General features: G+C 39.0%; 1 protein-coding gene across 1 annotated transcript in view; it reads right to left on the reverse strand.

Moving 5' to 3' along the window:
- LOC127636208 (ras-related protein Rab-3C-like) overlaps positions 1-20,476 on the reverse strand; it is a 30,887-nt gene extending 10,411 nt beyond the window's left edge. Inside the window, exons 1-4 of the mRNA XM_052116640.1 lie at positions 20,374-20,476; positions 19,041-19,250; positions 6,179-6,297; positions 1,908-2,032 (exon numbers count right to left, since the gene is read on the reverse strand). Of these exons, the coding sequence (XP_051972600.1) occupies positions 1,908-2,032; positions 6,179-6,297; positions 19,041-19,250; positions 20,374-20,397 (478 nt within the window). The 5' untranslated portion in view covers positions 20,398-20,476. The remainder of the gene's footprint in view (positions 1-1,907; positions 2,033-6,178; positions 6,298-19,040; positions 19,251-20,373) is intronic.
- Between the last annotated feature and the right edge of the window lie 3,218 nt (positions 20,477-23,694).

Here is a 23,694-nt window from a genome sequence, read left to right on the forward strand (position 1 = left end):
TGACTTAAATTTCAATCATATGCCTTTTGAAAACTTGGAATATGACGCACGTGTGAAAAGGACTATTTTTATGACACTTTTGCTCCTTATTTAAGCTTTATAGTGAGTCACCATCAACTGCCATTGTATTGAAAAGACGGACCATATTATTCATAAACATTTGGAATAGTGCAAGTATTTTGGAATAACATGAGGGTGAGTAAGCACATGTCCGCACATGATACCAGTTTTGTCAGATTTTATTGCTGATTTAAAATATGCTCTTTTTTTCGCTTACATCTGTTGTAAGCTAGAACAGTGTTTTCCTCCGCCGAAAACCATTCGAAAATGCACTCCATCACTGCTTACTGTGGAAAATGATGACGTTAGTCGCCAGAGATTATTTAGCAGAGACGGGCCACTTCGATTTAAATGAATGAGCGTAATGGGAAGGCCCAACCAAGAAGCTCTACCACCCAACGGTCAACGGATGTAGAAACAAAGTCCCGCCTTACAGTTAAAAGAACCAATCACCTTTTAGATACAGACATCGCCTGTCAATAAACTTTATAACGCGCATGCATATTATCTAAACGAGCCAGGAAAATTTAGTTTTTTAGCGTGATATGTGGTAGAGTCACAGTTTATGATACCAGTTTTTTCAGATTTTATTGCTGATTTAAAATATGCTCTTTGATCGTAATCTTGACCAACTGTTTTGGAGATTTCAAGTAGATGGGAGCTGCACTGGCATGACAGAAAATAGCCTCCAGAGAGCATTCCAAAGATGGCCGACAGTGGACTGACTAGCTAAAAAGACTTTGATTTGGCCTGAATTAGGACAGAATTTTAATTTCTGGGTGAACTGAGTCGGAATTACTATAATTACGAGATGGCAATTTGGAGGTTCTATTTGGAGCTGTTCGTGTCCTGGAACCTCGAAAGTTATTTGTTTCTATGACAACACTCATAGGGCCAAAATGGCTTGGTGACACTTTACAATAAGTTTCAATTCGTTAACATTAGTTATCATGAACAAACAATTAACAGTATATTTTTAACAGTATATTTTTACAGAATTTATTCATATTTGTTTTTAGATTAGTTAGTTAATTAAAGTAAAATTGTTCATTGTTAGTTGATTTTAGTTTATAGTGCATTAGCTAATTGTAAAGTGGAGGAGGGCGGGGCCAGGCTGAAACAATGCACGCCCGGACTCAATCAGCCTGATGGGGCACGCGAGGGATTAAGGCAACCGGTGATGACAGTTCGAGAGAGAGAGAATGACAGGCAGCTGCTCTTTAATTCTCTCTCTCTCTCTCTCTCCCAAACTGTCATCATCGGCCGCCATTATCCCTTGCGCGCCCCATCAGGCTGATTGAGGTCCGGGCCAAAACAAGGTACATTATCTAAGAAGGCATCATAATTATAAAGGCATTATTTATTATACATTATTAAGCTAAGGTTTGTAAGTAATCATAAATGAATTACATATACCGATTATTTTTACCATTCTGTGTTAGCTTGAGGTATTAGATGAGCTGTTTGCACATTTTGGTGTGATCCAATTTTATGCGCCGAGTTCAAAGCTGCAAGACTTTCCATATGCTTTCATTTATTCATAGTGAGGGTATGCTATGTGAACTATGCCTAAACATCTCATGTATATTTCATAATAGTGGCTATATTTTAGCAGAAATGCGACATTTCAAAAACCATAAGCAAAATAATTCAAAAGAAAAGACTACTCAGACTACATTAAATAAGCGTTGAGTCGCCACTTGTTGAACACAGTTAAAACTGGGTTCTGAAGCAAAAGCAGAGTTAGACTGACCCTGACTGGCTTCCTAGGTGCAAAAGTTTCTCTAGAGACCAATTAAACTCACTTTTGGGTTGGTAGTGGATGGGGTTAAGAAGAGCGAACTTACCCATCTGTTCAGCCAGCAGTCTGCCGCTATCCGTGGGCACAACTCTCTCCTCCTCCATGTCACATTTATTTCCTGCCAGGATGACTTGCGCATTGTCCCAGGAGTATGTCTTTATCTGGGTTGACCTAGTAACAAACAACCAAGGATGTTACAGTACACTGTCATTATACAATTAAGCCCCATATATGAATATAAACAAGCATGGCAGCTAATGACAAATCTAGAACAGGATTCATTATTTTCACACTGAAATTTCATGAGATGCAACTGGATGTCAAACACATATTAAGCAACACATAACACACAAGCTACACATAGGTTACACATCATACGTCCCCCCCAATGCTGTGAAGGGGGTGATTTGTCCCTCCCAATCACGCATCTGCCCTTGTTTATATATTTTCATATTGAGTCTGTCATATTGCGGCAAAAAACTGAAGTCCCCCCCTCCGTTGTATGAGTTGGTATAGCCCAAATAGACGGTGGTGTCATGTGGTACGTGTTACTTTTCTCCGCGCTGAACAGGATGCATGAACTCACATTTGTTTGTTATTACTGGATGATGCTGAGGAGGATTTTCATTCACAGGTAGGAACAATTATACTCAAATACAATTATCAGTTATTATTAAAATAACCATCCAGTATAAAATGACTCCAAATGGATATGAAGTGTTCTTAGATTTAAATTCTGATGAATAGAGGATTCGGTTTTCAGAGCGTCAAGCGCCCCCTGCAGGAAAAAAACACCCATGACGGTCAGTGACTGACAAAGTGCAGTTTCAGTCTGTAAGTCTGTTACCCACATAAAACTTTCATATGAATTTAGATAACATGAAATACATCACATGAGTCATATGTGGAGTCAGTGAAGATGTTAAAGGTGTCCATAGAAATGATCAGTTGTGAGGTTTCATGGTGAGGAACGCAGATGGACATTTCAGATGAGCAGGTAATTACAATTACAAGAATTTTAATTTTCGGAAAGGGTAAATGTTTTTGTAAAAATTAACCCTAATGCTTTTTCTGAATGTTTGATATGATACAGTGAATAAATATTTAAGAGTATGCACTGAATTAGGGATGACAGGATTATACAGTTTTACTATTAGCTGCGATTAAAAACATCACATTTAATTTAACCATAAAAATGTAGAATCCACGTTTAAAAACTGTGAAATGCTTTATTTACATGTGGCAAAAATACTATTTAATTTAAAATAGTTTTTTGTAAGATTTTGTAAGCCTAATGTGAAAACCCTTGTGCCTGTGTGGGTACTGGAGCTGTTGCTATGGTTATGGACGGTGGCCGGTGTCACAAACTGAACGTGAACTTTCAATTCACGTGAAACTGAAGCTTAAACACAAGCTTAAACAAAATAATCTTACATTTACGCACTTTTGAAGCACTCCGTAAACACTTAAGCACATCACTGAGCTCGGGATGCACATAAGTGGTGTCGTGCCCAAGATTGGAGCATCATCTCTTTTTTGTGTATGTGTATTTATCAGTTTTCTTATTATAGGACTTCCCTTAGCGTCCACATATCCCCCAGAACTACGTCCATGTAGAAGTTCAGTTGTTATCTGATATGTATTTTTTGCATCAGTTCTGCTGAATAATAAGAAAATGTCCAAATAATTGTATAACCGGTCAACCGTGATTTTATTTTTCTCAGATGTAATCTAACCGTCAAAAACTCTGCATCCCTATATTGAATATACCACCCCCCAAACCACCATAGCAGCATTTGTTACCATGGCAACAGCAGAGCCAGCAGACAGCTGGTGGTTCACGAGGTCCATCTACTCTAGTCCATCACTGAAGCCCACGACATGTTACAGTACTTGCTCATGTATGAGCCTCTAGGGTTTAACCACACTCTACTATATGTAACACTATACTGATGTTAATCCGAAACTGTGCTAAACTAGATAAACTAGCACCTACACTCTTAGTTAGCATTGAAGTAGCTACTTAAAGACTGTAGCTCGCCAAATGATGAGCTTCTGAAAATGTAAAGTAATTAAACTACAGTCAAGCTACTCTTTAAAAGGTACTACATATTACTAACAAACAACATTCACTGTGAAACCTTCCATTTGCACTTTCAAATAATAAAAGTGCAAATTCAAACAAGGTTGTTACAGTACACTCTCATTCAGGGCTGGACTGGTAATCTGGCATACCGGGCATTTTCCCGGTGGGCCAACGCACTTTGGGGCCGATCAGGGGCGGACTGGCCATCGGGAGAACCGAGCGGGCCTATAGGTCGGCCGCGAAACGTGCCGAATGGGCCGCGATAAGCTAAAATGAGCCTCCGCGTTATGTAGAACGGACCAAAAAACAGTGCCGGGATATGCAGACAAAAGGACAGCAAACACCCCCCCTCCCCTCCCCCCACTCAACAAGTTTTGGCCCAGTTGCCATGTAAAATCCCGGGCCGATTTCTCTTCCTAGGGAAAAAATAGGAAAAATATCTGATAGTCATTGCAGTCAGACCCAGAACAATGGATCTTGAGGCGCAATATTTTAATTATGGCTAGGAAACTAAACGCATTAATTATTGCAATTAATCATTTACTGTTTAATGTAAAAATTGACTGCACATACTCGCACACAAAAACTGATTGTGTGGAGAAGTGAACGCTTATTCATTACACGCAACGCATCACCAATGCAAAATAAACACAGAACTGGATTTACTGAACGGAGAATGGAGAATTCACCTGCAGTCTGGTGATCCAGGTGTATTGAGTGATACGGGCAAGCTGCCTGATCTTTTTGCATCGCCCGGAAATGCTCACTTACTGTCATCTGAACCAGTGTCACAACTGAAACCGTGCAAAAGAGACCCAAGCGTGTGCACGATAAGAGACAGAACGGCAGTGAAAATAATAGTTTTAAGATTTAAAACTTCAGCAAATGTACATTTAGCTTTCAATTTGTTTTATATCAGTATGTACGGTGTCTAATAATGCACTTGCAATGTACACTTAAGTTTATCTTGCCAATAAAGCTTGATTTTAATTGAATCTGCTCCATCCATCCATCCATCTTCAACCGCTTATCCGAAGTCGGGTCACGGGGGCAGCAGCTCCAGCAGGGGGCCTCAAACTTCCCTATTAACCAGCTCTGACTGGGGGACCCCGAGGCGTTCCCAGCCCAGTGTGCAGATGCAATCTCTCCACCTTGTCCTGGGTCTTCCCCGAGGCCTCCTCCCAGCTGGACGTGCCTGAAACACCTTCCTAGGGAGGCGCCCAGGTGGCATCCTTACCAGATGCTCAAACCACCTCAACTGACTTCTTTCGACGCAAAGGAGCAGCGGCTCTACTCCGAGCTCCTCACTGATGACTGAGCCCCTCACCCTATCTCTAAGGGAGAAGCCCGCCACCCTTCTGAGGAAGCCCATTTCGGCCGCTTTTACTCGCGACCTAGTTCTTTCGGTCATGACCCAGCAAAAATTGACCGGTAGATCGAAAGCTTTGCCTTCCGGCTCAGCTCTCTTTTCATGACATCGGTGCGATAGAGCGAGTGCAATACCGCCCCTGCTGCCCCGATTCTCCGGCCACCCTCCCGCTCCATTGTCCCCTCACTCGTGAACAAGACCCTGAGGTACTTTAACTCCTTCACTTGGGGCAATACCTCCTTCCCTACCTGGAGAACGCACTCCATCGGTTTCCTGCTGAGAACCATGGCCTCAGATTTAGAGATGCTAATCCTCATCCCAGCCGCTTCACACTCGACTGCCAAGCGATCCAGAGAGAGCTGAAGGTCACGGACCAATGATGACATGAAGACTACATCATATGCAAAAAGCAGCGATGAGATCCCCAGCCCACCGAACCGCACACCTTCCCCACCCCGACTACGCCTCGATATCCTGTCCATGATTATCACAAACAGGATTGGTGACAAAGCGCAGCCCTGGCAGAGACCACACCCCACATGGAACGAACTCGACTTCGTGCCGAGGACCCGGACACAGCTCTCGCTTTGGACGTACAGGGATTGGATCGCCCTAAGAAGGGACACCCCCACCCCGTAATCCCGCAGCACCTCCCACAGTCTCTCCCGGGGGACAAGGTCATACGCCTTCTCCAGATCCACAAAACACATGTAGACCGGATTGGCATACTCCCAGGCCCCCTCCAGGATCCTTGCGAGAGTAAAGATCTGGTCATTCGTTCCTCAGCCAGGACGGAACCTGCATTGTTCCTCTTCAAACCAAGCAAATCTGACAGGGAAGGTCAGCAGGGAAAGTCACTCACCAGTCCTGGACGGCTCCGAACGACTCCTCGTTAGTGATGTCATACATGAGGATGAAGCCCATGGCTCCTCGATAGTATGCCGTGGTGATGGTTCTGTATCGCTCCTGCCCAGCGGTATCCTTTAAAAACACACACACACACACACACACACATTAGATTCTTAATGTGAGTTTTGTTCCCTTACACAGCTCTGAACACTCAAATTAATGAATTACATTTCATTTCATTTAGAACTGAAAGTAGAAGATATTTTACATTTAATTATTCACATATTTCATCAGAATGATCATGTAATTAAAATATACAAATCTTAAAAAACAGGCCAATTTTTTGTTTGTTTGTTTTTGTTCGTTTGAGTACACTAAATGGGGTCAATTTGTAAAAATGGGCAGTCATATTTAAATTAGCTCATGGTTATTATGACATCATAACATGCCGATTTCTGAACAACAGACTTTGAAGTTTCAACCCCTATACAAATCAAATAAAGTGCAAGAAATCCATGTTTTGATACTTATTACACAAATCAATGTGGCAAAATTGGGAAATCCAAATACCCTAATTTTATTAACGCTTTAGAGATGTACGTGAACGGTCACAGAATAACCATAAATGTGTTAAAAAACTAAATATGTAAGATTTTTATAGGATGATTCCCTTGAAAGCAATGTAAACAATGTCTCTCTGTGACGTTATCAAATCATTGCTCAGTTTTGACCAACCTGAGACAAAATTGACTCAACAGCTTTAGTTTGAGGCGGGACTATTTGTCCAACCAATGGAAGACAAGGCAAGCATTCAGGAAACCTGTTTAAAAACTGTCATTATATTTGCAATTTTGTTTGGTGATGCTAGTAGTACAAACAGTACACTTCACCTTTAACCGTATTCACTTGAAATCACTGCCAGTACTACCCTGCTGTTTTACTCAATGAGTCGTTCATAACTGTAGAATATACAATGGTAGGTAAGCATTCACAAAGTGTTGATATGCAATCTCAAAGATGCTTTATAAGGGCTTCCTGTGCACCACCACACTACTAACGCTTCCCTCTAGTGTGCAACGGGCCATGACAAACCGGCAATTTTCCCTGCTGTGGCAAAGCTTGAATCCTGCAGAGTATGAGCTCTTATCTGCACACAAATAACAAACACATTCACACACACATACACACCAACAGGCACAAAATAAAGCATTAGGCACCATTAGGAGCTTTATTATGATGAAGTACCCCTAGCTATTATAAAATAGGCTCTGAGTATCTTTCTATAGCTGTGTGAAAGGGCTCTGTTTGAACACACACACTGAAGTGGACGGCTCTAATTACTACAAACAGAGCAGCTGATATGAGCAAACGACAGGCAGGTGCTGGTCAACCTTCGAAACGACCCCTACGGAGAGAACAGTACAGACAGATTCACTGGCGTAAGAAACATCAGATTAAAGCATTTTAAGGAATAGAGTACAAAAGTCTGGAGCCAGGAGTAAAAATCACATTCACATCAAATCTTCTCTAGGGATGGAACGATATGGTTATCTCACGATTCGGTTCAATATACGATATGAGGTTCACGATTCAATATAATCTCGATTCGATATTATAACACTTAAAATGACAAAATACGGCAAAAACGTTTGTGCAAAAGGCACATAATAATTTCTCATCCACCTAAAGTGCTTTAACACACAATATAAATGCTCAAAGTTTAAGTTTCGCATATACCTTTCACTTTAAGACAATATCACAAACAAATAAGCCTTCAAATATAGCGGGCTACAAACAGGCCGATCAGGTGCAGAACAAGCAATGGAACTGAACAGAACCTATCCTGAAATATATGTGAAATATGACATTTTTTTATAGTTTGTTTGTGCTTTTAATCATTATTATAATCACATTTAAACTTTTAAAAATGTAGCATTGTATCAATTAATATTATATCATGAAATTGAATGTATATAATAATAATCTAAGAAGGCAATGTGTGAAATAATGTGTACAATTTACAAGAATTAACGTTAAGTTTACATTCATTCGTATAACAAGAGATATAACAGTACTGTCACTTTAAGAGTTTAACTTGCATCTCACAGACTCACACAAGTGTTCCGGTTCATTTATTAATGAGAGGCAAGTCTCGTTTTTTAGCCCATCTGTGCTATTTGTTATTAAAATGTATATTTCTTTTGACTGTTTTGTCTGACTGTACAGAACAGAAATTATATTTAAAGACACATTATTCAGTGAAAGTGGAGTGTGTGATCTCATCTTTGATGGATTTCAGATTTTTGTTTTGCCTCGATATGGCTCGAAATTCAATGTATCATCCTATCCCTAATTTTCTGATACGTTCTGAAACTGATTTTTAATGATACGTAAAGACAGACTGTGACAGGGCGGAGGGCGGGGCCGGGTCGTGATTATACACACCCGGTCCACTATCAGGCTAATTAAGCCTCCGAGCGGGATAAAGGCCGATTGAGGACGGTGGTGCGAGGAGAGAGAGATCATTTACGGACTGTCATGTGTGTGTGTGTTTGTCTTTTGTTTATGTGAATCATTAAAATATTGTTTATATCGCCAGGCCGGTTCTCGACTCCTCCTTTCCATTGAACTGCTTTACACAGACCTTTCCTGAGCTCCGAGGTTGTTAATCGATGGTATACTATATACTTCTGGTGAAGCTATCAGTCAATGCTATTTCATCTTCATTGTAACAAAATTGTGTTTAATAGTGGAATTCCTGGTGTAGAACTACACTACCCATGACCCAGAAGAGAAAAATGTATCAATCACGGCCAACAAAGTGCACCAAAAGAGCTCTGCGGCGACCTCCATCTTCCATGACGTAGTTCCACTTTTATGGTGAAAAGAAAATGCGAAGCGGTACGAGAAACTCGGAAGCTTAACAGACCAGTATGTGTGTAAATTCTTAACATCGACAGCAATTATATTTATGAAGACTCAAAATGTATGGGGGTCTGGGTAGCTCAGCGAGTATTGACGCTGACTATCAACCCTGGAGTCACAAGTTCGAATCCAGGGTGTGCTGAGTGACTCCAGCCATGTCTCCTAAGCAACCAAATTGTCCCGGTTGCTATGGAGGGTAGTCACATGGGGTAACCCCCTTGTGGTTGCGATTCAATGGGGCGTGTGGTGAGTTGTGTGTTGATCGTGGAGAATAGCATGAGCCTCCACATGCTGTGAGTCTCCGCGCTGTCATACACAACGAGTCACGTGATAAGATGTGCAGATTGACGCTCTCAGAAGCGGAGGCAACTGAGACTTGTTTCCGCCCCCCGGGATTGAGGCGAGTAACCGCACCACCACGAGGACCTACTAAGTATTGGGAATTGGACATTCCAAATAGGGAGAAAAGGGGAATCCTTTTTTACTAATGCATATTGTTTATTTGAATTTGTTTCCAAAAGAAAGTCATAGATTTTGAAGTTAGCTTATTATTAGCATTTATGTTTTTTTGATAACATAATTTGCAATGCTGCATTGTCGTTCATTTCCTCATGAAAGAAAGTCTTGTAACTTCGTTTAATGTTTGATTTTCAAATACGTTTTTTGCTTCAAATCAAAGTTTGTTATGTTATGATTCACCTCTGAGATCTGTTGTTATTTATTAATCATCACTAACATAGTAACATGGCGTGCAAACGTTTTTAAGGAGCTTGACAGGCCGATATGAACTGTTTGTATGGAATGTGTGCTGCCTTGGGAGTCTAATGAAAGTGGACAAGCTTCAAATCCAACAAATGTACAGCTAATGTGCATATGACATTAATGTAAGTCAGCACTGCCTGTCCACCATCTCATCGGAAGAGACGACATTGTGTTGTCTGGGAATATCAACACAATAATAGAAGAATCAAATGGAATACATAAAAGCTACATATTTCTCTGTGGAAATAACAATTATGGTTTCTTCTTTACCTCAACCAATAGTTACACATTAGGCTGTTTACACGCGGTATTAAGATGCATTTGAGGTGATCCATTTGAAACTGGACGATGCTAAAAACAGGCGAAAAGGGGGTCCATAACATTCGAAGGTGGTCGAAAATGGTGAGAAAACGCATGTGACCACATTGGGCTCGTGTAAACGGTCATCCGATTGAATGGACAAATCTTAAAACATTGTGGACCCCAGTTCACCAGTCTTTAGCATTGTCCCATTTAGAACAAATTCCCTAAAACAAAAACGGTCCTAAAGTGAGGGGTTCTTGATCAGAATAAGCAGTTACATGTTAACTAATACTACTAGTTTACTTACGGGACAAAATATGTCTGGTAAAGTTTAAATCCAAGTGAAATCTCCAACGGCGAGTTCTGATTACTGACCTGAGCTGTACGTACAGCACCCACCAGCACTGGGTGGAAAAATAAAAAAAGATTTCCTATAAAATCAATACATGGCACTGTCATTTCCCCTGCCACTAAAACACCAACCAGCTGCTTTTAATAAATGAAGGTACTGACTTCTTTACGCAGATACTTTTCACCAAAGAATGAAAGACAGAAGGCGAGTCGTTCCTTTAAAGGACTTGAATGTGCGTTCGACGTATTCTGGTCAAGCTGACAAAAGCACCATGACTGTCATCCTTATGACAGAGGTGACAAAGGAATATCAAATACCCGGTAAGATAGGTCCATTGCACCCTATAAACAAAACACTACATGCAATGCATTTATAAGAGATATTTAAGATTGCTCTTCACACTTCCTGATGCGTAACAAACAAGCAAATATTTGAAACCCTCTTCACTTCAAGCTCAAATGAGGTCGGATTTACCTCCTTTTTGTATTAAGGTATTAGTAAAGGCAGAGTATGCTTTTCATTTCCTATATGGCAACGTGGCGGTGCCGTCATTACGGTAATGAAGAGGATGTACGTTAATGCATCGGCCTCATTCTGATGGGCCGGTCCGCTTGCACGCCATCGGAAAGATTCATGCCTCTGGAGCCACTCCATGCACTGTGCTGAGTTTATTGATCTGTGGCTCATGTGGACTAACCCTTTATCCTTTCATTGGGCCAATAAATTACCGTTAGACAATGTGAGCCAGTCATTTAGGAGATGGGCTGTTACCTCTATCCTCAGGGGCCGACTGGGAGCGGGGCCGCGAGGGGTAATTTGATTTAGAGGAGTGAATGCTGAGAGTGAACGGAAATACTACGATCAGCAGCTGTGCAAATGAGGAATGGAAAAAACTGCTGACGCATTCACGGTTTGAGAGAACGACACCCAGAGCATGATGAGCAGAGCCCATGCAAGGCATCTTTAAGAAAATCTAGGCATGCTCATGCAAAGTATTACACAGCACAAAGAGACGACGAACCATGACTGGTGACAAGGAGAGGTCACACCGAACATATCCACAAAACCTACAAAAAGGCAAAGGTATAATGAGACCAGGGCTGGACTGGTAATCTGGCATACCGGGCATTTTCCCAGTGCGTCGACACACTTTGGTGCCGATCAGGGGCGAACTGGTCATCGGGAGAACCGAGCGGGCCACTGGGTCAGCCGCGAAATGTGCAAAAATGAGCCGGGGAGTTATGCAGAACGGACCAGAAAATGGTGCCATGATATGCAGAAAAGGACAGCGAACACCCCCCCACTTGGCCTGCTATGTGTAGGAAGACCAACTCGATTGCATTATTCGCAGTGCGTCATGGGAGTGAGTTCTTTTGCAGCTGAAGTTGAAATAACATCTTATGCATCTACATTACTAACCGTGCACAATCCAGTTTAACCTGATGCTATCTGCACTGGTACAGCTAGCATCATGCATATTTAATTTAAGTCACTGTCATTCTTTTCAGTGCAAACACACTGAAAATTAGGCTTATTATATTGCACCTGATTCACAAACGTTAGCACTATTTGCCTTGCACCATTACCAAAAATGCTGCTAAAATAACTAACGTTTCAAATGTTTTTGAAACATTAGGCAGAAAGGCAGAAAGCGAGTGAGTGTCTTGCTTGTAGGTCTTTTGATTTTTACAGAATGGTGCACACTTTTGACAAGAGCACAAAGGACTAAAATCTCAGTGGATGAGAGAAGGTGCGCCAAGGGGAAAAGAAAACACGCACACACTTGAACTCACTCACCTCCTTGTTCTACCTCTAAGATTTCTCCCAACAGGCTTCGTGGTTGAACGAGTGAGTGTAAAAATAGCTTGAGATGAATAGTCATGCCATTGGTGGTGACGGGTCCTCTTGACCAAGCAAACGGCGGATGAAAGTGCATATTTTCAGGGTAGAAATGAAGCACTTTCAGCACAAGACTGGTGATGATTTAAATCCAATACTGAAATGCTAATAATAACTATCACCAATAAATGTGACACTGCAATCCAATTAATCATTTAAACACATAAAATAACAGAAGTAAAAATGACATCTATAATTTGGTTTTTATGACAGGCCTTTCCATATAGCCATAACCTATTATTCTGCCAATATTTGTCCATTTTAAGGTAACGTGTGTAATTTCTGAGCCGATAACCACACCAAAAATAATTGCAATTATAAATGATGTTTTCAACAATGTTTCTCGAAAACTCACTCTGTTTTCCACTGGTCAAAAAACAGATAGTATAACCTACACTCACCCCAATGGTTGAGCCAATGTTCCAGCGTCGGGTCGGTTGGGACGCTCAAACAAACAAAGGAATGTTTTGATAGAACCACAGAATCAACTGAAATCAACCTACAAATGCTTTACTTATAGTTGTCTATCCACATTAAGCAGGGATTTTGAGTAACTATATTGTTTGTTCTTAAATACTCCTTTTTTTCATTTGCTCATTTGCTATCATTAAATTATATTATAGTGTATGTATTGGAATTATATTGAGTTACTCAACAGATAACAGCATCAACCACTGTAAAACCCATAGCGGTCAAAGACATAGAGAAATAAACATACTGGTTATTTGTATAACAGAGGTTGTGCGATTAAAAGGAGTTCAGAGTTGTAAGGTGAGAGTGTGTAGTGGCCAATCCAATCTTAATAATACATGTGAGCTGCATGGGAATGCCTCCTATAATGTTTCCTCTAAGAAAATCTTAATTAGTTTTTTGGAATGACTCTAAAGCGAGCATGCGGTGATATCTGAGAGTCCGGTTTCTGAAGGATTGCACACTGGATAAGAAGTGCCATGATAGTTCTAGAATGCACGTAGAGAGTGTTGTTGGTTGTCCAAAATATTGCATTTAATAAGAAGAATAGAAGAATCCTTTATTGTGGTCACACATTATACAAACAGTTTTTTGCATATATACAGTGAAATTTATTAGTTTTCACATATCCCAGCTAAGCTGGGGTCAGAGTGCAGGGTCAGCCATGATACAGCGCCCCTGGAGCAGATAGGGTTAAGGGCCTTGCTCAAGGGCCCAACAGTGGCATCTTGGTGGTGCTGGGGCTTGAACCCCCATCCTTCTGGTCAGTAACCCAGAGCCTCAACCACTGAGCCACCACTGCCCCTACAGACAAAAGTTTTATGCACTTCTTTAAGAATGAAAATGACGTTCAGATAGGACATAAGATTAGATAGGACAATGTTAATTGTGCTATTTTTCTATATGTAGCCTAGACTAGAGATGCACCGATCCGATACCTGGATCAGTATCGGGTCTGATACTGAAGCTTTTAGATGGATCGGGTATCGGTCCGATGAGCCCGATACTGTGTGTTAGTCATGTTTGTTACTGTCAAGCTCCAAAAATGACAAAAAAGAACCATTAAAACACAATTAAAGTAGTTCATATGACTCGTGCATTTTATTCAAAGCCACTTGAAGACGTGCGATGGCTCTGTGAATCACAAAAGGCTGTTTAATAAGTAAATATATAAAATGCATGCGTAGCTCCAATGCATCAGTGAATGGCGCTGCTCTGTTTACACACACTCGCGGCCAGGGCTGGGAAGAGAAAACGGCCTGGTATTTTACATCGTAACTGGCCCAAAAGTTGTTGAGCGGAGGGTGGGGCGGGGGGGTGTTCGGTGTCCATTTCTTCATATAGCGGCGCCGTTTTGTGGTCTGTTCTGCATAACGCGGCTGCTAATTTTTGCTTATCGCGGCCCATTCGGCACGTTTTGCGGCCGACCCACCAGCCCGCTTGGTTATCCTGCTGGCAAGTCCGCAGGATCGGCCCCAAAGTGCGTTGGCCCACCGGGATAATGCCCGGTATGCCAGATTCCCAGTCCAGCCCTGCTTGCGGCTATTTTTAGCCTTCACGCAGTGTGCAACATTTGAGCTGAAGTTGAAAAAATTCCAAGTAAATAAATAAAATAAAATGCTTCTTTTCTACAGATGACTTATACTGGAATTACTGTTAGTTTTGCTGCTACATTATCGAGTATACTAGTTAATAATAAAGTGTTTCTTAATAAGCTATACATTTATATTGAAATAATGTGTAGTTAGAAGTTTTGTTTCTTTACATATTAAAGAGTACTCCCAATTATTTCCACACAATAATGTAAAGATATTCTAAGATTTTGCGCATTGTTACTGCCACAGTAATGCAAATTAAGCGTGATCAAATGGACCGTGCATACTGGCAATGTCATGCGTTTCTGGCCTTTCAAGATGTCTGACTGAAAACAAGTGATGATGTAGAGACAACATGGAGGCCTTTTAATTTGTGATTTTGTTTGGTTACTTTTTTTCTCTGCCTTTGTTATAAACAGTCTTGGACATTTTAATTGCTGACTGAGTAATTATTAGGCATTCTTGGGTTTGGGTTAAATGTGCATTGTCACTTTAAATGGCAGGTGCACTTGGAACGCTAAAAAGCTTTATACTGGAATAATTCTTCATATTCTATAAATGAAGCTGTACAGATCTATAAAGCTAAATGAGCTCTTCTAACAGTGCGGAATGAAAGGCATGATTCATAACTGATGCTTCCTGCGCTTCCTGTCCTCCACATCTGGATAATAGAATCTGAGAATGACGAAGACCATAAAGACCCATATGAGATCCTTTTAGCACATTTATTCTTCGATAAACTCACAGTGAAACAGCAGGGGCGACACTTGTGCTCCATAATGCCATAGGGTGTGTAGTATTAAACAATGTAAACAAATGCTGTGAAGGCAGTTCATGGCACTTTTGAATAGAACAAACAAAACGTTTTTTCCTACTAACAAAGTACCAAAAAATTTTACCATGCCATTAATTGTTTTGGACATTTTTTTTTATTCTAGGTGTAACATGGTACATGACTATGATAATCATTAATGCCTGACCAAAATATCAGCAAGGCCGATATCATCCGATATTTGGCCATTTAGATAATTAACAATTTTCTGTGAATTTTTGCAAAACAAGAGTTTTCATTTGCCATTAAAACATTATGTAATTAAATTAATAGTAATACATATCCCTTCACGGTATCATGGAACTGCCGAAGTACATTAAGTGCAAAAAAACACCCGTCCTTGATCAAACAACATATAATATTATAATATTAACATAAAACACCTGAGCCTTAAATTAGCCAATAATAGCTGTGCTCAGGTAAAGGTGAGTGACTGTTCCAAAAAGCAATGACTGTAAGCCACAATCTGGAATACCGGTTGATGACCAACAGTCTGAATGTGTAATCAAGTATAATTCTCTACACATGACGTACAGTAATGACGCTATTGGCCACCTCTCCAAATCAATGATTTCAGCCACACTCAATTCGGGGACAGCATTGTTCAGTACTGGCACTGGCTGTAGGCTAGTTTCCATAAGTTGCGTATTATCTAGAAAATAATGTCAATGCTGAGCTGAAAATCAGGATGCAACCCAAACGAGTACATTCAACGTGTTTTGTCTTTATAAAGAAACAAACCATTTTAACCATCTGCATCAAGCACATTTCATGTGTGTTAAAGGGATGGCTCACCCAAAAAAAAGGACATTTTGTAATGATTTGCTCACCCTCATGCCATTCAGACCCCATATTATTTTCCTTTTTTCGTGAAACATAAAACAAGATGTTTAGCAGAATGTCCGAGCTGCTCTTTTCCATACAATACAAACAGACGCTAATTTATACTGCAAGCTCCGTTATAGCTGTCAAATCTCATTCGTGTTTGTGCGATGGCACATATACACTCGTCATGCTAGGTTTTGTCATCACTCATGCCAAATGCCATTGGTTCTTGTGTGTCATGTGACCAATCATGAGGCTACAAATGTAAATATAAGCTACCACAAGTGAGAATCACTAGTTCTGGTCAGCAAAGAACATCAACTTGAATTTTGGTCTTTTCCTCACACAAAGCTATCGGACAGCTTCAGAAGACATGGAATATAGTTACAAGATTACTAGTTAATAGCATACATGTATGAAACTTTTATTTATACATTACAGCATAAATAATTAACTTTTGTTGTATGAAAAGGAGCAGCGTGGACACAAATCATACTTTTGTGTTTCACAGAAGAAAGAAAACAGTAGTGAGTTAAAATGACATGGGGTGAGTAAATGATGGCAAACCATTCATTTCTGGGTAAGCCATTATATGACAAAATACAGCCAACATACTAAACACAGCTAATTATTCATAAACTTTACGTTCAGCAGTGTGAGTGATATTTTGCAGGCATGAAAGGATTAGTTATTTTAAAGTAATATAACAGAAATAACAGATTCCCTAATTTCACATGAAAAACAGACAGACACACACACACATAAATGAGCTGTCAAAATTAAAGCATTTAAACTAACACATGCAATTAAATAAAATATTTAACAAGTTTAAATAACAACACATAGATGCTAAATGCATTTTGACAGGAATAGAAGCATATATATATATAAAGTCAATTTTAGCACTTTCAAAATCTGTGATTAAATCACAATTACATATTTGAATCAACTGACAGCACTAATATATATATATATATATATATATATATATATATATATATATATATATATATATATATATATACACACTGATGGCCAAAAGTTTGGAATAATGTACCGATTTTGCTGTTTCGGAAGGAAATTGGTGCTTTAATTCACCAAAGTGGCATTTAACTGATCACAAAGTATATTCAGGACATTACTGATGTAAAACAGCAACATCACTTATTTGAAAAAAGTCATTTTTGATCAAATTTAGACAGCAGCATCAGTACAACACCTTATCCTTGAGTAATCATGATAAATTGATCATTTAGTTCTTGAAAATCACTCGCTATTATATCAAACACAGCTGAAAGATATTTGGATCATTAAATGAAGCTGAGCGTTGTGTTTGTGTTTGTTCTTGAGTTGCCACAGTATCAATAGACTGGCATGTCTGAAGGTCAATATTAGGTCAAAAATGGCAAAAAAGAAACAGTTTTCTCTAGAAACTCATCAGTCAATCATTGTTTTGAGGAATGAAGGCGATACAATGCTTGGAATTGCCAAAAAACTGCAGATTTCATATAAAGGTGTAACTACAGTCTTCAAAGACAAAGCACAACTGGCTCTAAAAAGGACAGAAAGAGATGTGGAAGACCAGATGTGCAACTAAACAAGAGGAGAAGCACATCAGAGTCTCTAGTTTGAGAAATAGACGCCTCACATGTCCTCCGCTGACAGCTTCATTGAATTCTACCCGCTCAACACCAGTTTCATGTGCAACAGTAAAGAGAAGACTCAGGAGGACTTATGGGAAGAATTGCAAAGAAAAAGACACTTTTGAAACAGAAAAACAAAAAGAAAAGTTTCGAGTGGGCAAAGAAACACAGACATTGGACAACAGATAATTGGAAAAGAGTGTTACGGATCTTCACCCCATTGAGCTTTTGTGGGATCAGTTAGACTGTAAGATGTGTGAGAAGTGCCCAACAAGAGAGTCACATCTATGGCAAGTGCTACAGGAAGTGTGGGGTGAAAGGTCACATGACCATCTGGACAAACTGCTAGATTAACAAGGATCTGCAAAGCTGTCATTGCTGCACGTGGATGATTTTTTGATGAGAACACTTTGAAGTAGTTTAAGAAACTCTAAACAGTGTTTTCAAATTGTAATAGTCACTTTTGACATCATTAATGTCCTGACTATACATTGTGATCTGTTGAATGCCACTTTGGTGAATAAAAGTAACAATTTCTTTCCATAAGAGCAAAATTTGCACATTCTTCCAAACTTTTGGCCGCCAGTATATACACTGCATATATATATATATACACACACATATGAGTTCAGTTTAAAATACTATTCTGTATTAATCTGGATTTAGAAAGCATGCATGAGCTACCCTGTTCAAACAGAGGTTTGGTGCCATTGAAAGCATCATTCTGACATCATTCCACAAAGCCACTTTCATCCATCATCTTCATTCACCACCTGCTTTGAGCATGGAAGCCATCTTGAGGTCCACTGACGCATCTGTCTATGCAAGTCAGATCAAATTTTCTAAATACTTTGTCTAGAACTATGACGCGACAATAAAGCATTGCTTTTATTATGGTTAGTGTGTCTTGACTCGACCCTTATAGAAGCATTTAGAAATGCGTAAAAGACCACCGCTGATATCCTTTTGAATTTTTGCATCTTGTAAAATTGTCACTTTCATTATATTTTTTATAGACTGCTTTAAAGGTATAAGTGAATATGTGTGTACTTTCTGCACCACCAACCAGAACTGCAAAGATATCCTGAACACTCCCTCATAATTGTTTAAAACATTTCTAAAAGTTATCCACTGCTTTATTTAAACCTCTTAAATGTAACACCTAAGGCAAGCGAGACATCACTTTAAATGGCCAAATTTTAAGCTACACGTGAGTTGATGAAATCGAATGACTAATGCAATCTGCTGACTAATGTAGGCTGACTCACCCAGATCTGCAGCTTGATTCTCTTGTCATTCTTGTAGACGGTTTTGACTTTGAAATCGATGCCCACAGTACTCACAAACGCTGAGGTGAAGGCGTCGTCAGCGTACCGGAAGAGAAACGATGTCTTTCCAACACTGCTGTTCCCGATGATCAGCAGTTTAAACATGTAATCAAAGTTCTGGTCAGAACCTTCTTTTTGTGTCGCCGCCATCTGGAACGAAAAAGAGACGCTTTTAAACAAACAGGCTTCAGCATCACCAGATGTGCATTTCATTTAAGTGCTCATTTGCATCTATTATTGAGCTCTATTTTATAAATGGGATTAAATGAAGCTGTTTGCACAGAGGGCTGAAGATACAAGGGTAGATTTGGAAAGTAATCAAATCTGTTCCTGGCATTTTATTAACAATGTCATTTAGATTAATCAAAGATGGTGAATTTAGAAAGTGTTAAAAAAGTCCCATTTTTAATCAGCTTTATTTCTCATTTCTGATTCAGCCAGTTAAATGATCATTAGACAATAATTATAATAATAAATATTAATATATTATTTATGCCAGACGTTTAAGTCGTTAAGCGCTCTAAATGGACAGAAATAATGATCATCTTTGTTTTGGGATCTGTTTAACTGCTAACATTTATAACTATATGTATTTCTCACCTGAGTAGTTTATGCAAATAATAATAATAATAATAATAATAATAATAATAAATAAATAAGATGATATATTATCTTTACCATACAAACTATAAAATCTGTAAGAAATGACAGATTTATTATGGTATGTTATTTTATAAATTAGTGAATAGGACATTTATGAATGGGCCTTGAAAACTACAGGCCAAATGAATTAATTTGCTTACATTTCACCTGCATAATGAACTCATTCTACATGCTTCAACACTAAATATAATCAATAAATATCATATTTCATTTAGGGCTTATCATTGGCTGAAATAACCCTAAAAACTCACCCTTAACCACCCTATAACCATAATTCAAATGCATCCACAATCATGTAATTTAGATTATGTTAAATGTACAGAGAGGATGCGATTTAAATCTATTAAAATGCTTTACTACAGGAATATTCCCCCAACCCCCACATTACAGATGGTTATGGTGTGTTTCCATTTTATTCAACCTTAAATCCATTTAGGAATAACGAATGATTTAACCATGTTGAGTATAAGGTTAATGCATTACAAAAATCAACTCAACATATTTTGCTCTATATTCATTTCTACATAAATCGGAATAGGAATTGTAATGAAATAACCTTATATTCAAAGCCCCAAATGGCAATAAAAGCTTTTAAAGAACAAGGCCAAACCTGCATGGATCCGTCCTGACGCATGCTATCGAAGCCCGAATATTTGGCACGATTCTTCTTCAGTCGGTTCCCGGTGATGCTTGTGTCCCTCCGTGTCCTCTGAGCTTCAGCATCAGCGCGCCTGACGCGCTGCTGTGCGTGCGCGCTCTCGGCCGTGCTGACGTCACTAATTCGCGCGAGTTGCTGGGAATTGTAGTTAACTTTTTTTTTTTTTTTTACATTTTAGACGCAAATCTTTTCTATTTTTTATAATGTTATTTCAAACTAAGAAATTAAAAATCATTAAAATTCTTACACTATCTTTTTTGTATTTTTTTTAAAAGGTTAGACGCAGCGCAAAGAACATAACTGAACGCGCCAGTTTTGAGGCACGTTTTCGAGGAGCAAAGGTCTGTCAAACAGGTCTTTTGAAAGGTAATGCATATTTTCGCAATGCATTCCAAGAATTTCGCATCGTGCAACATGTTTTGGGGTGTAGCTGCCGAAAATATATACAGGTTACATTTCACTCTTTAATAAGATTATTCTTATTAAAATAATAAGAATGAGATTTCTTTACTGAGAGGGTGTAGGTGAATGGGCATACTTGTCTTGAAAATACAATGCCAAAAATAAGAAATATTGCTGGTTTGATTCAAGTTAAGGTTTTAATTGACAGCATATGTAGCATAAAGTTAAAAAAATAAAAATAGTAATTTGAAGAGAATGGGGCCAGTCCATAAACTCTAAAATACTCATAGTTAAAAAACAAAAATAAAGCCACAAGACATAAACCTTATACATAAGTTGTAATATTGGATATACATTTACACAGATAAGGTTAGTAAGGGATTGTATCACACTAAAAACATTTAAAATGTATGTTTACATCCACATACGGCCCCATTCACTTCCATTGTAAGTGCTTTGTAACCACAATTTTGGTTTTGGTTAGGAGGGACAAGTCGAAATTAATATGTGTTTAATTTTGGTTGAAATCAACACTATGCCACCAATGTTATTAATTGAGTTTAACTGCTATTGAACCCAAAATATTCATTTAAAGTTCCTAAAATAGGCTTAATCTTCTTGAAGCATTATGGGGTACATTCTGACATAAACAAAAGTCTCTTCGTGTTAGTTTCAGATGTCTTTGTCTTTCCTTAATGCAGCTTTTATATTTCAGACTGACTGTCCAAGTACAGAAATGTGACTGTTTCTGGCTCCAGTGGTGGTATGTTGCTGACTTTGCCATATGGGGGCGCTATGGATCATACAATCAATTTTCTACTTGATTTTTGACATGTTTCAAGTAGCCTAATCACATTTTATGCGTCCACAAATTGAAAACGCAATTGCAAATACAATTTGCAATTCCTTTTGAATAATGTCCTGAATATCATTCCATATTGCCTAAATATTTTACACACTGCTGGTAGATAATCCTACAATGCTTTTTTTTCTGTCAAGAGAAAAAACACGTTTATGATTAAAACACCTTCGAATTAAGAGAGTATAAGATGTCTAAGTGTTTAATGGTGATTTATATATGTTCACATGTGTCAGATGGACGTTCTGGAAGAGAAGCTGTTGAAGGAACTTCCTGAAGATGCCAGAGTCCTCACAGCTGCACTGCAGAGTCAAGATTAAACCAGGTCTGGGGATACGATGTTCACACTGCTAGAAATTCATCCAAAACTTCTCCTCGCCAATCACAGACCTGAACGAGCCTTCTGGTCACCGATGAGCAATCGACTACTGAATGTCACAAAAAGGCCACATGCAACTCACAAAGGATATGCATGCTCATATCTGTCTTATGATTGATTGTCTTGGGTTTTTGGACATCCAATTTCCAAAATTTTCGGAAGCGTATGGTAAGATAATTGTTCCAATGTTTCTCCCCAATTTGGAACGCCCAATTCCCAATGCGCTCTAAGTCCTTGTGGTGGCTTAATGACTCGCCTCAATCCGGGTGGTGGAGGACGAATCTCAGTTGCCTCCACGTCTGAGACCGTGAATTCGCGCATCTTTTCACGTGTCTTGTTGAGTGCGTTACCGCAGAGATGTAGCGTGTGTGGAGGCTTCATGCTATTCTCCACGTCATCCACGCACAATTTACCACATGCCCCACCGAGAGCAAACTGCATTATAGTGACCACGAGGAGGTTACCCCATGTGTGGCAATACCCTCCCTAGCAACCGGGCCAATTTGGTTGCTTAGGAGACCTTGCTGGAGTCACTCAGTACGCCCTGGATTCAAACTCGCAACTCCAGGTGCGGTAGTCAGCGTCTTTACTCCCTGAGCTACCCTGGCCCCGAAATTTTACTTTTTCATAAATTACCTGGTATATCCCTTTTGTTAGCATACAGTTCACTCGAGTTGGCATTATTTATGCTATTGTAAGTTTAATACCATTAGATGTGAGAATAAAGGTTTATAGTATATAATATGTTTTATAGCAATATTTTAGGCCTGTGCCCTGAATCTGTGATGCTGATATTCAATGAATATAGATAATTACCTGCTGAATTTAGCTGTAAATAAATTGTGATAAGCATGTAAACACTTCAAATTTGAAGACTTGAAAAATCAAACATTCTTAGAAATGCAGAACAGCTTCAATAGACCACAAAAACTCAATGCATGTCTTAAACTTACAGAAGAATGAGAACTGATTGCTGTTTCCTTGATTAAAGCTGCAGTCGTCATAAACATCTATTCATGTGATAGATGCTGAATGCTTCTTACAAGACAAATGCTGTTATGATGGAAAGAACACAAACAGACACATACATTAGCCTTGTTAGTATAATATCAATAATATGTTAATTTCATAGACATTACATTTCTTTTTACAAACATGTGCATGCTTCTTTATTTTATAGGAGGAATATAATTTATATCAGAACATAATGTAGATTGTAGATTAACTCATTTTCTTGGTCTAAATCAATACTTTTGTCATACATCTATTGGCTGTATGTCACTGTGTAACACAGGGTGTGGGTACATATTGTCATGGTATGAGTCATACATGCAGTTTATGTAGAAACGTGTTAAATCAGTGTAAAGCCACCACATGATGGCGGAAGAACTCTTTACTGTGATATTCACCTAAAACATGTCCATGCATGTCCTGCTCAAACACACTGATACAAAATAGGATGACACGTTTAATATTTCATAATACAAAATGTAGTAATTTCAAATTGAGAAGAAATTATTATCATTACCAAATATTTGGGTGTGTTCACTGAAAAATTTTAATTTTAGACCTCTCTGCCAAGAAAATGAAATATTACACATATTTGACTGATATTGAACTCGATTATAATTGA

Source organism: Xyrauchen texanus, chromosome 43 (genome assembly GCF_025860055.1).
Source record: "Xyrauchen texanus isolate HMW12.3.18 chromosome 43, RBS_HiC_50CHRs, whole genome shotgun sequence".
Lineage (NCBI taxonomy): Eukaryota > Metazoa > Chordata > Actinopteri > Cypriniformes > Catostomidae > Xyrauchen > Xyrauchen texanus.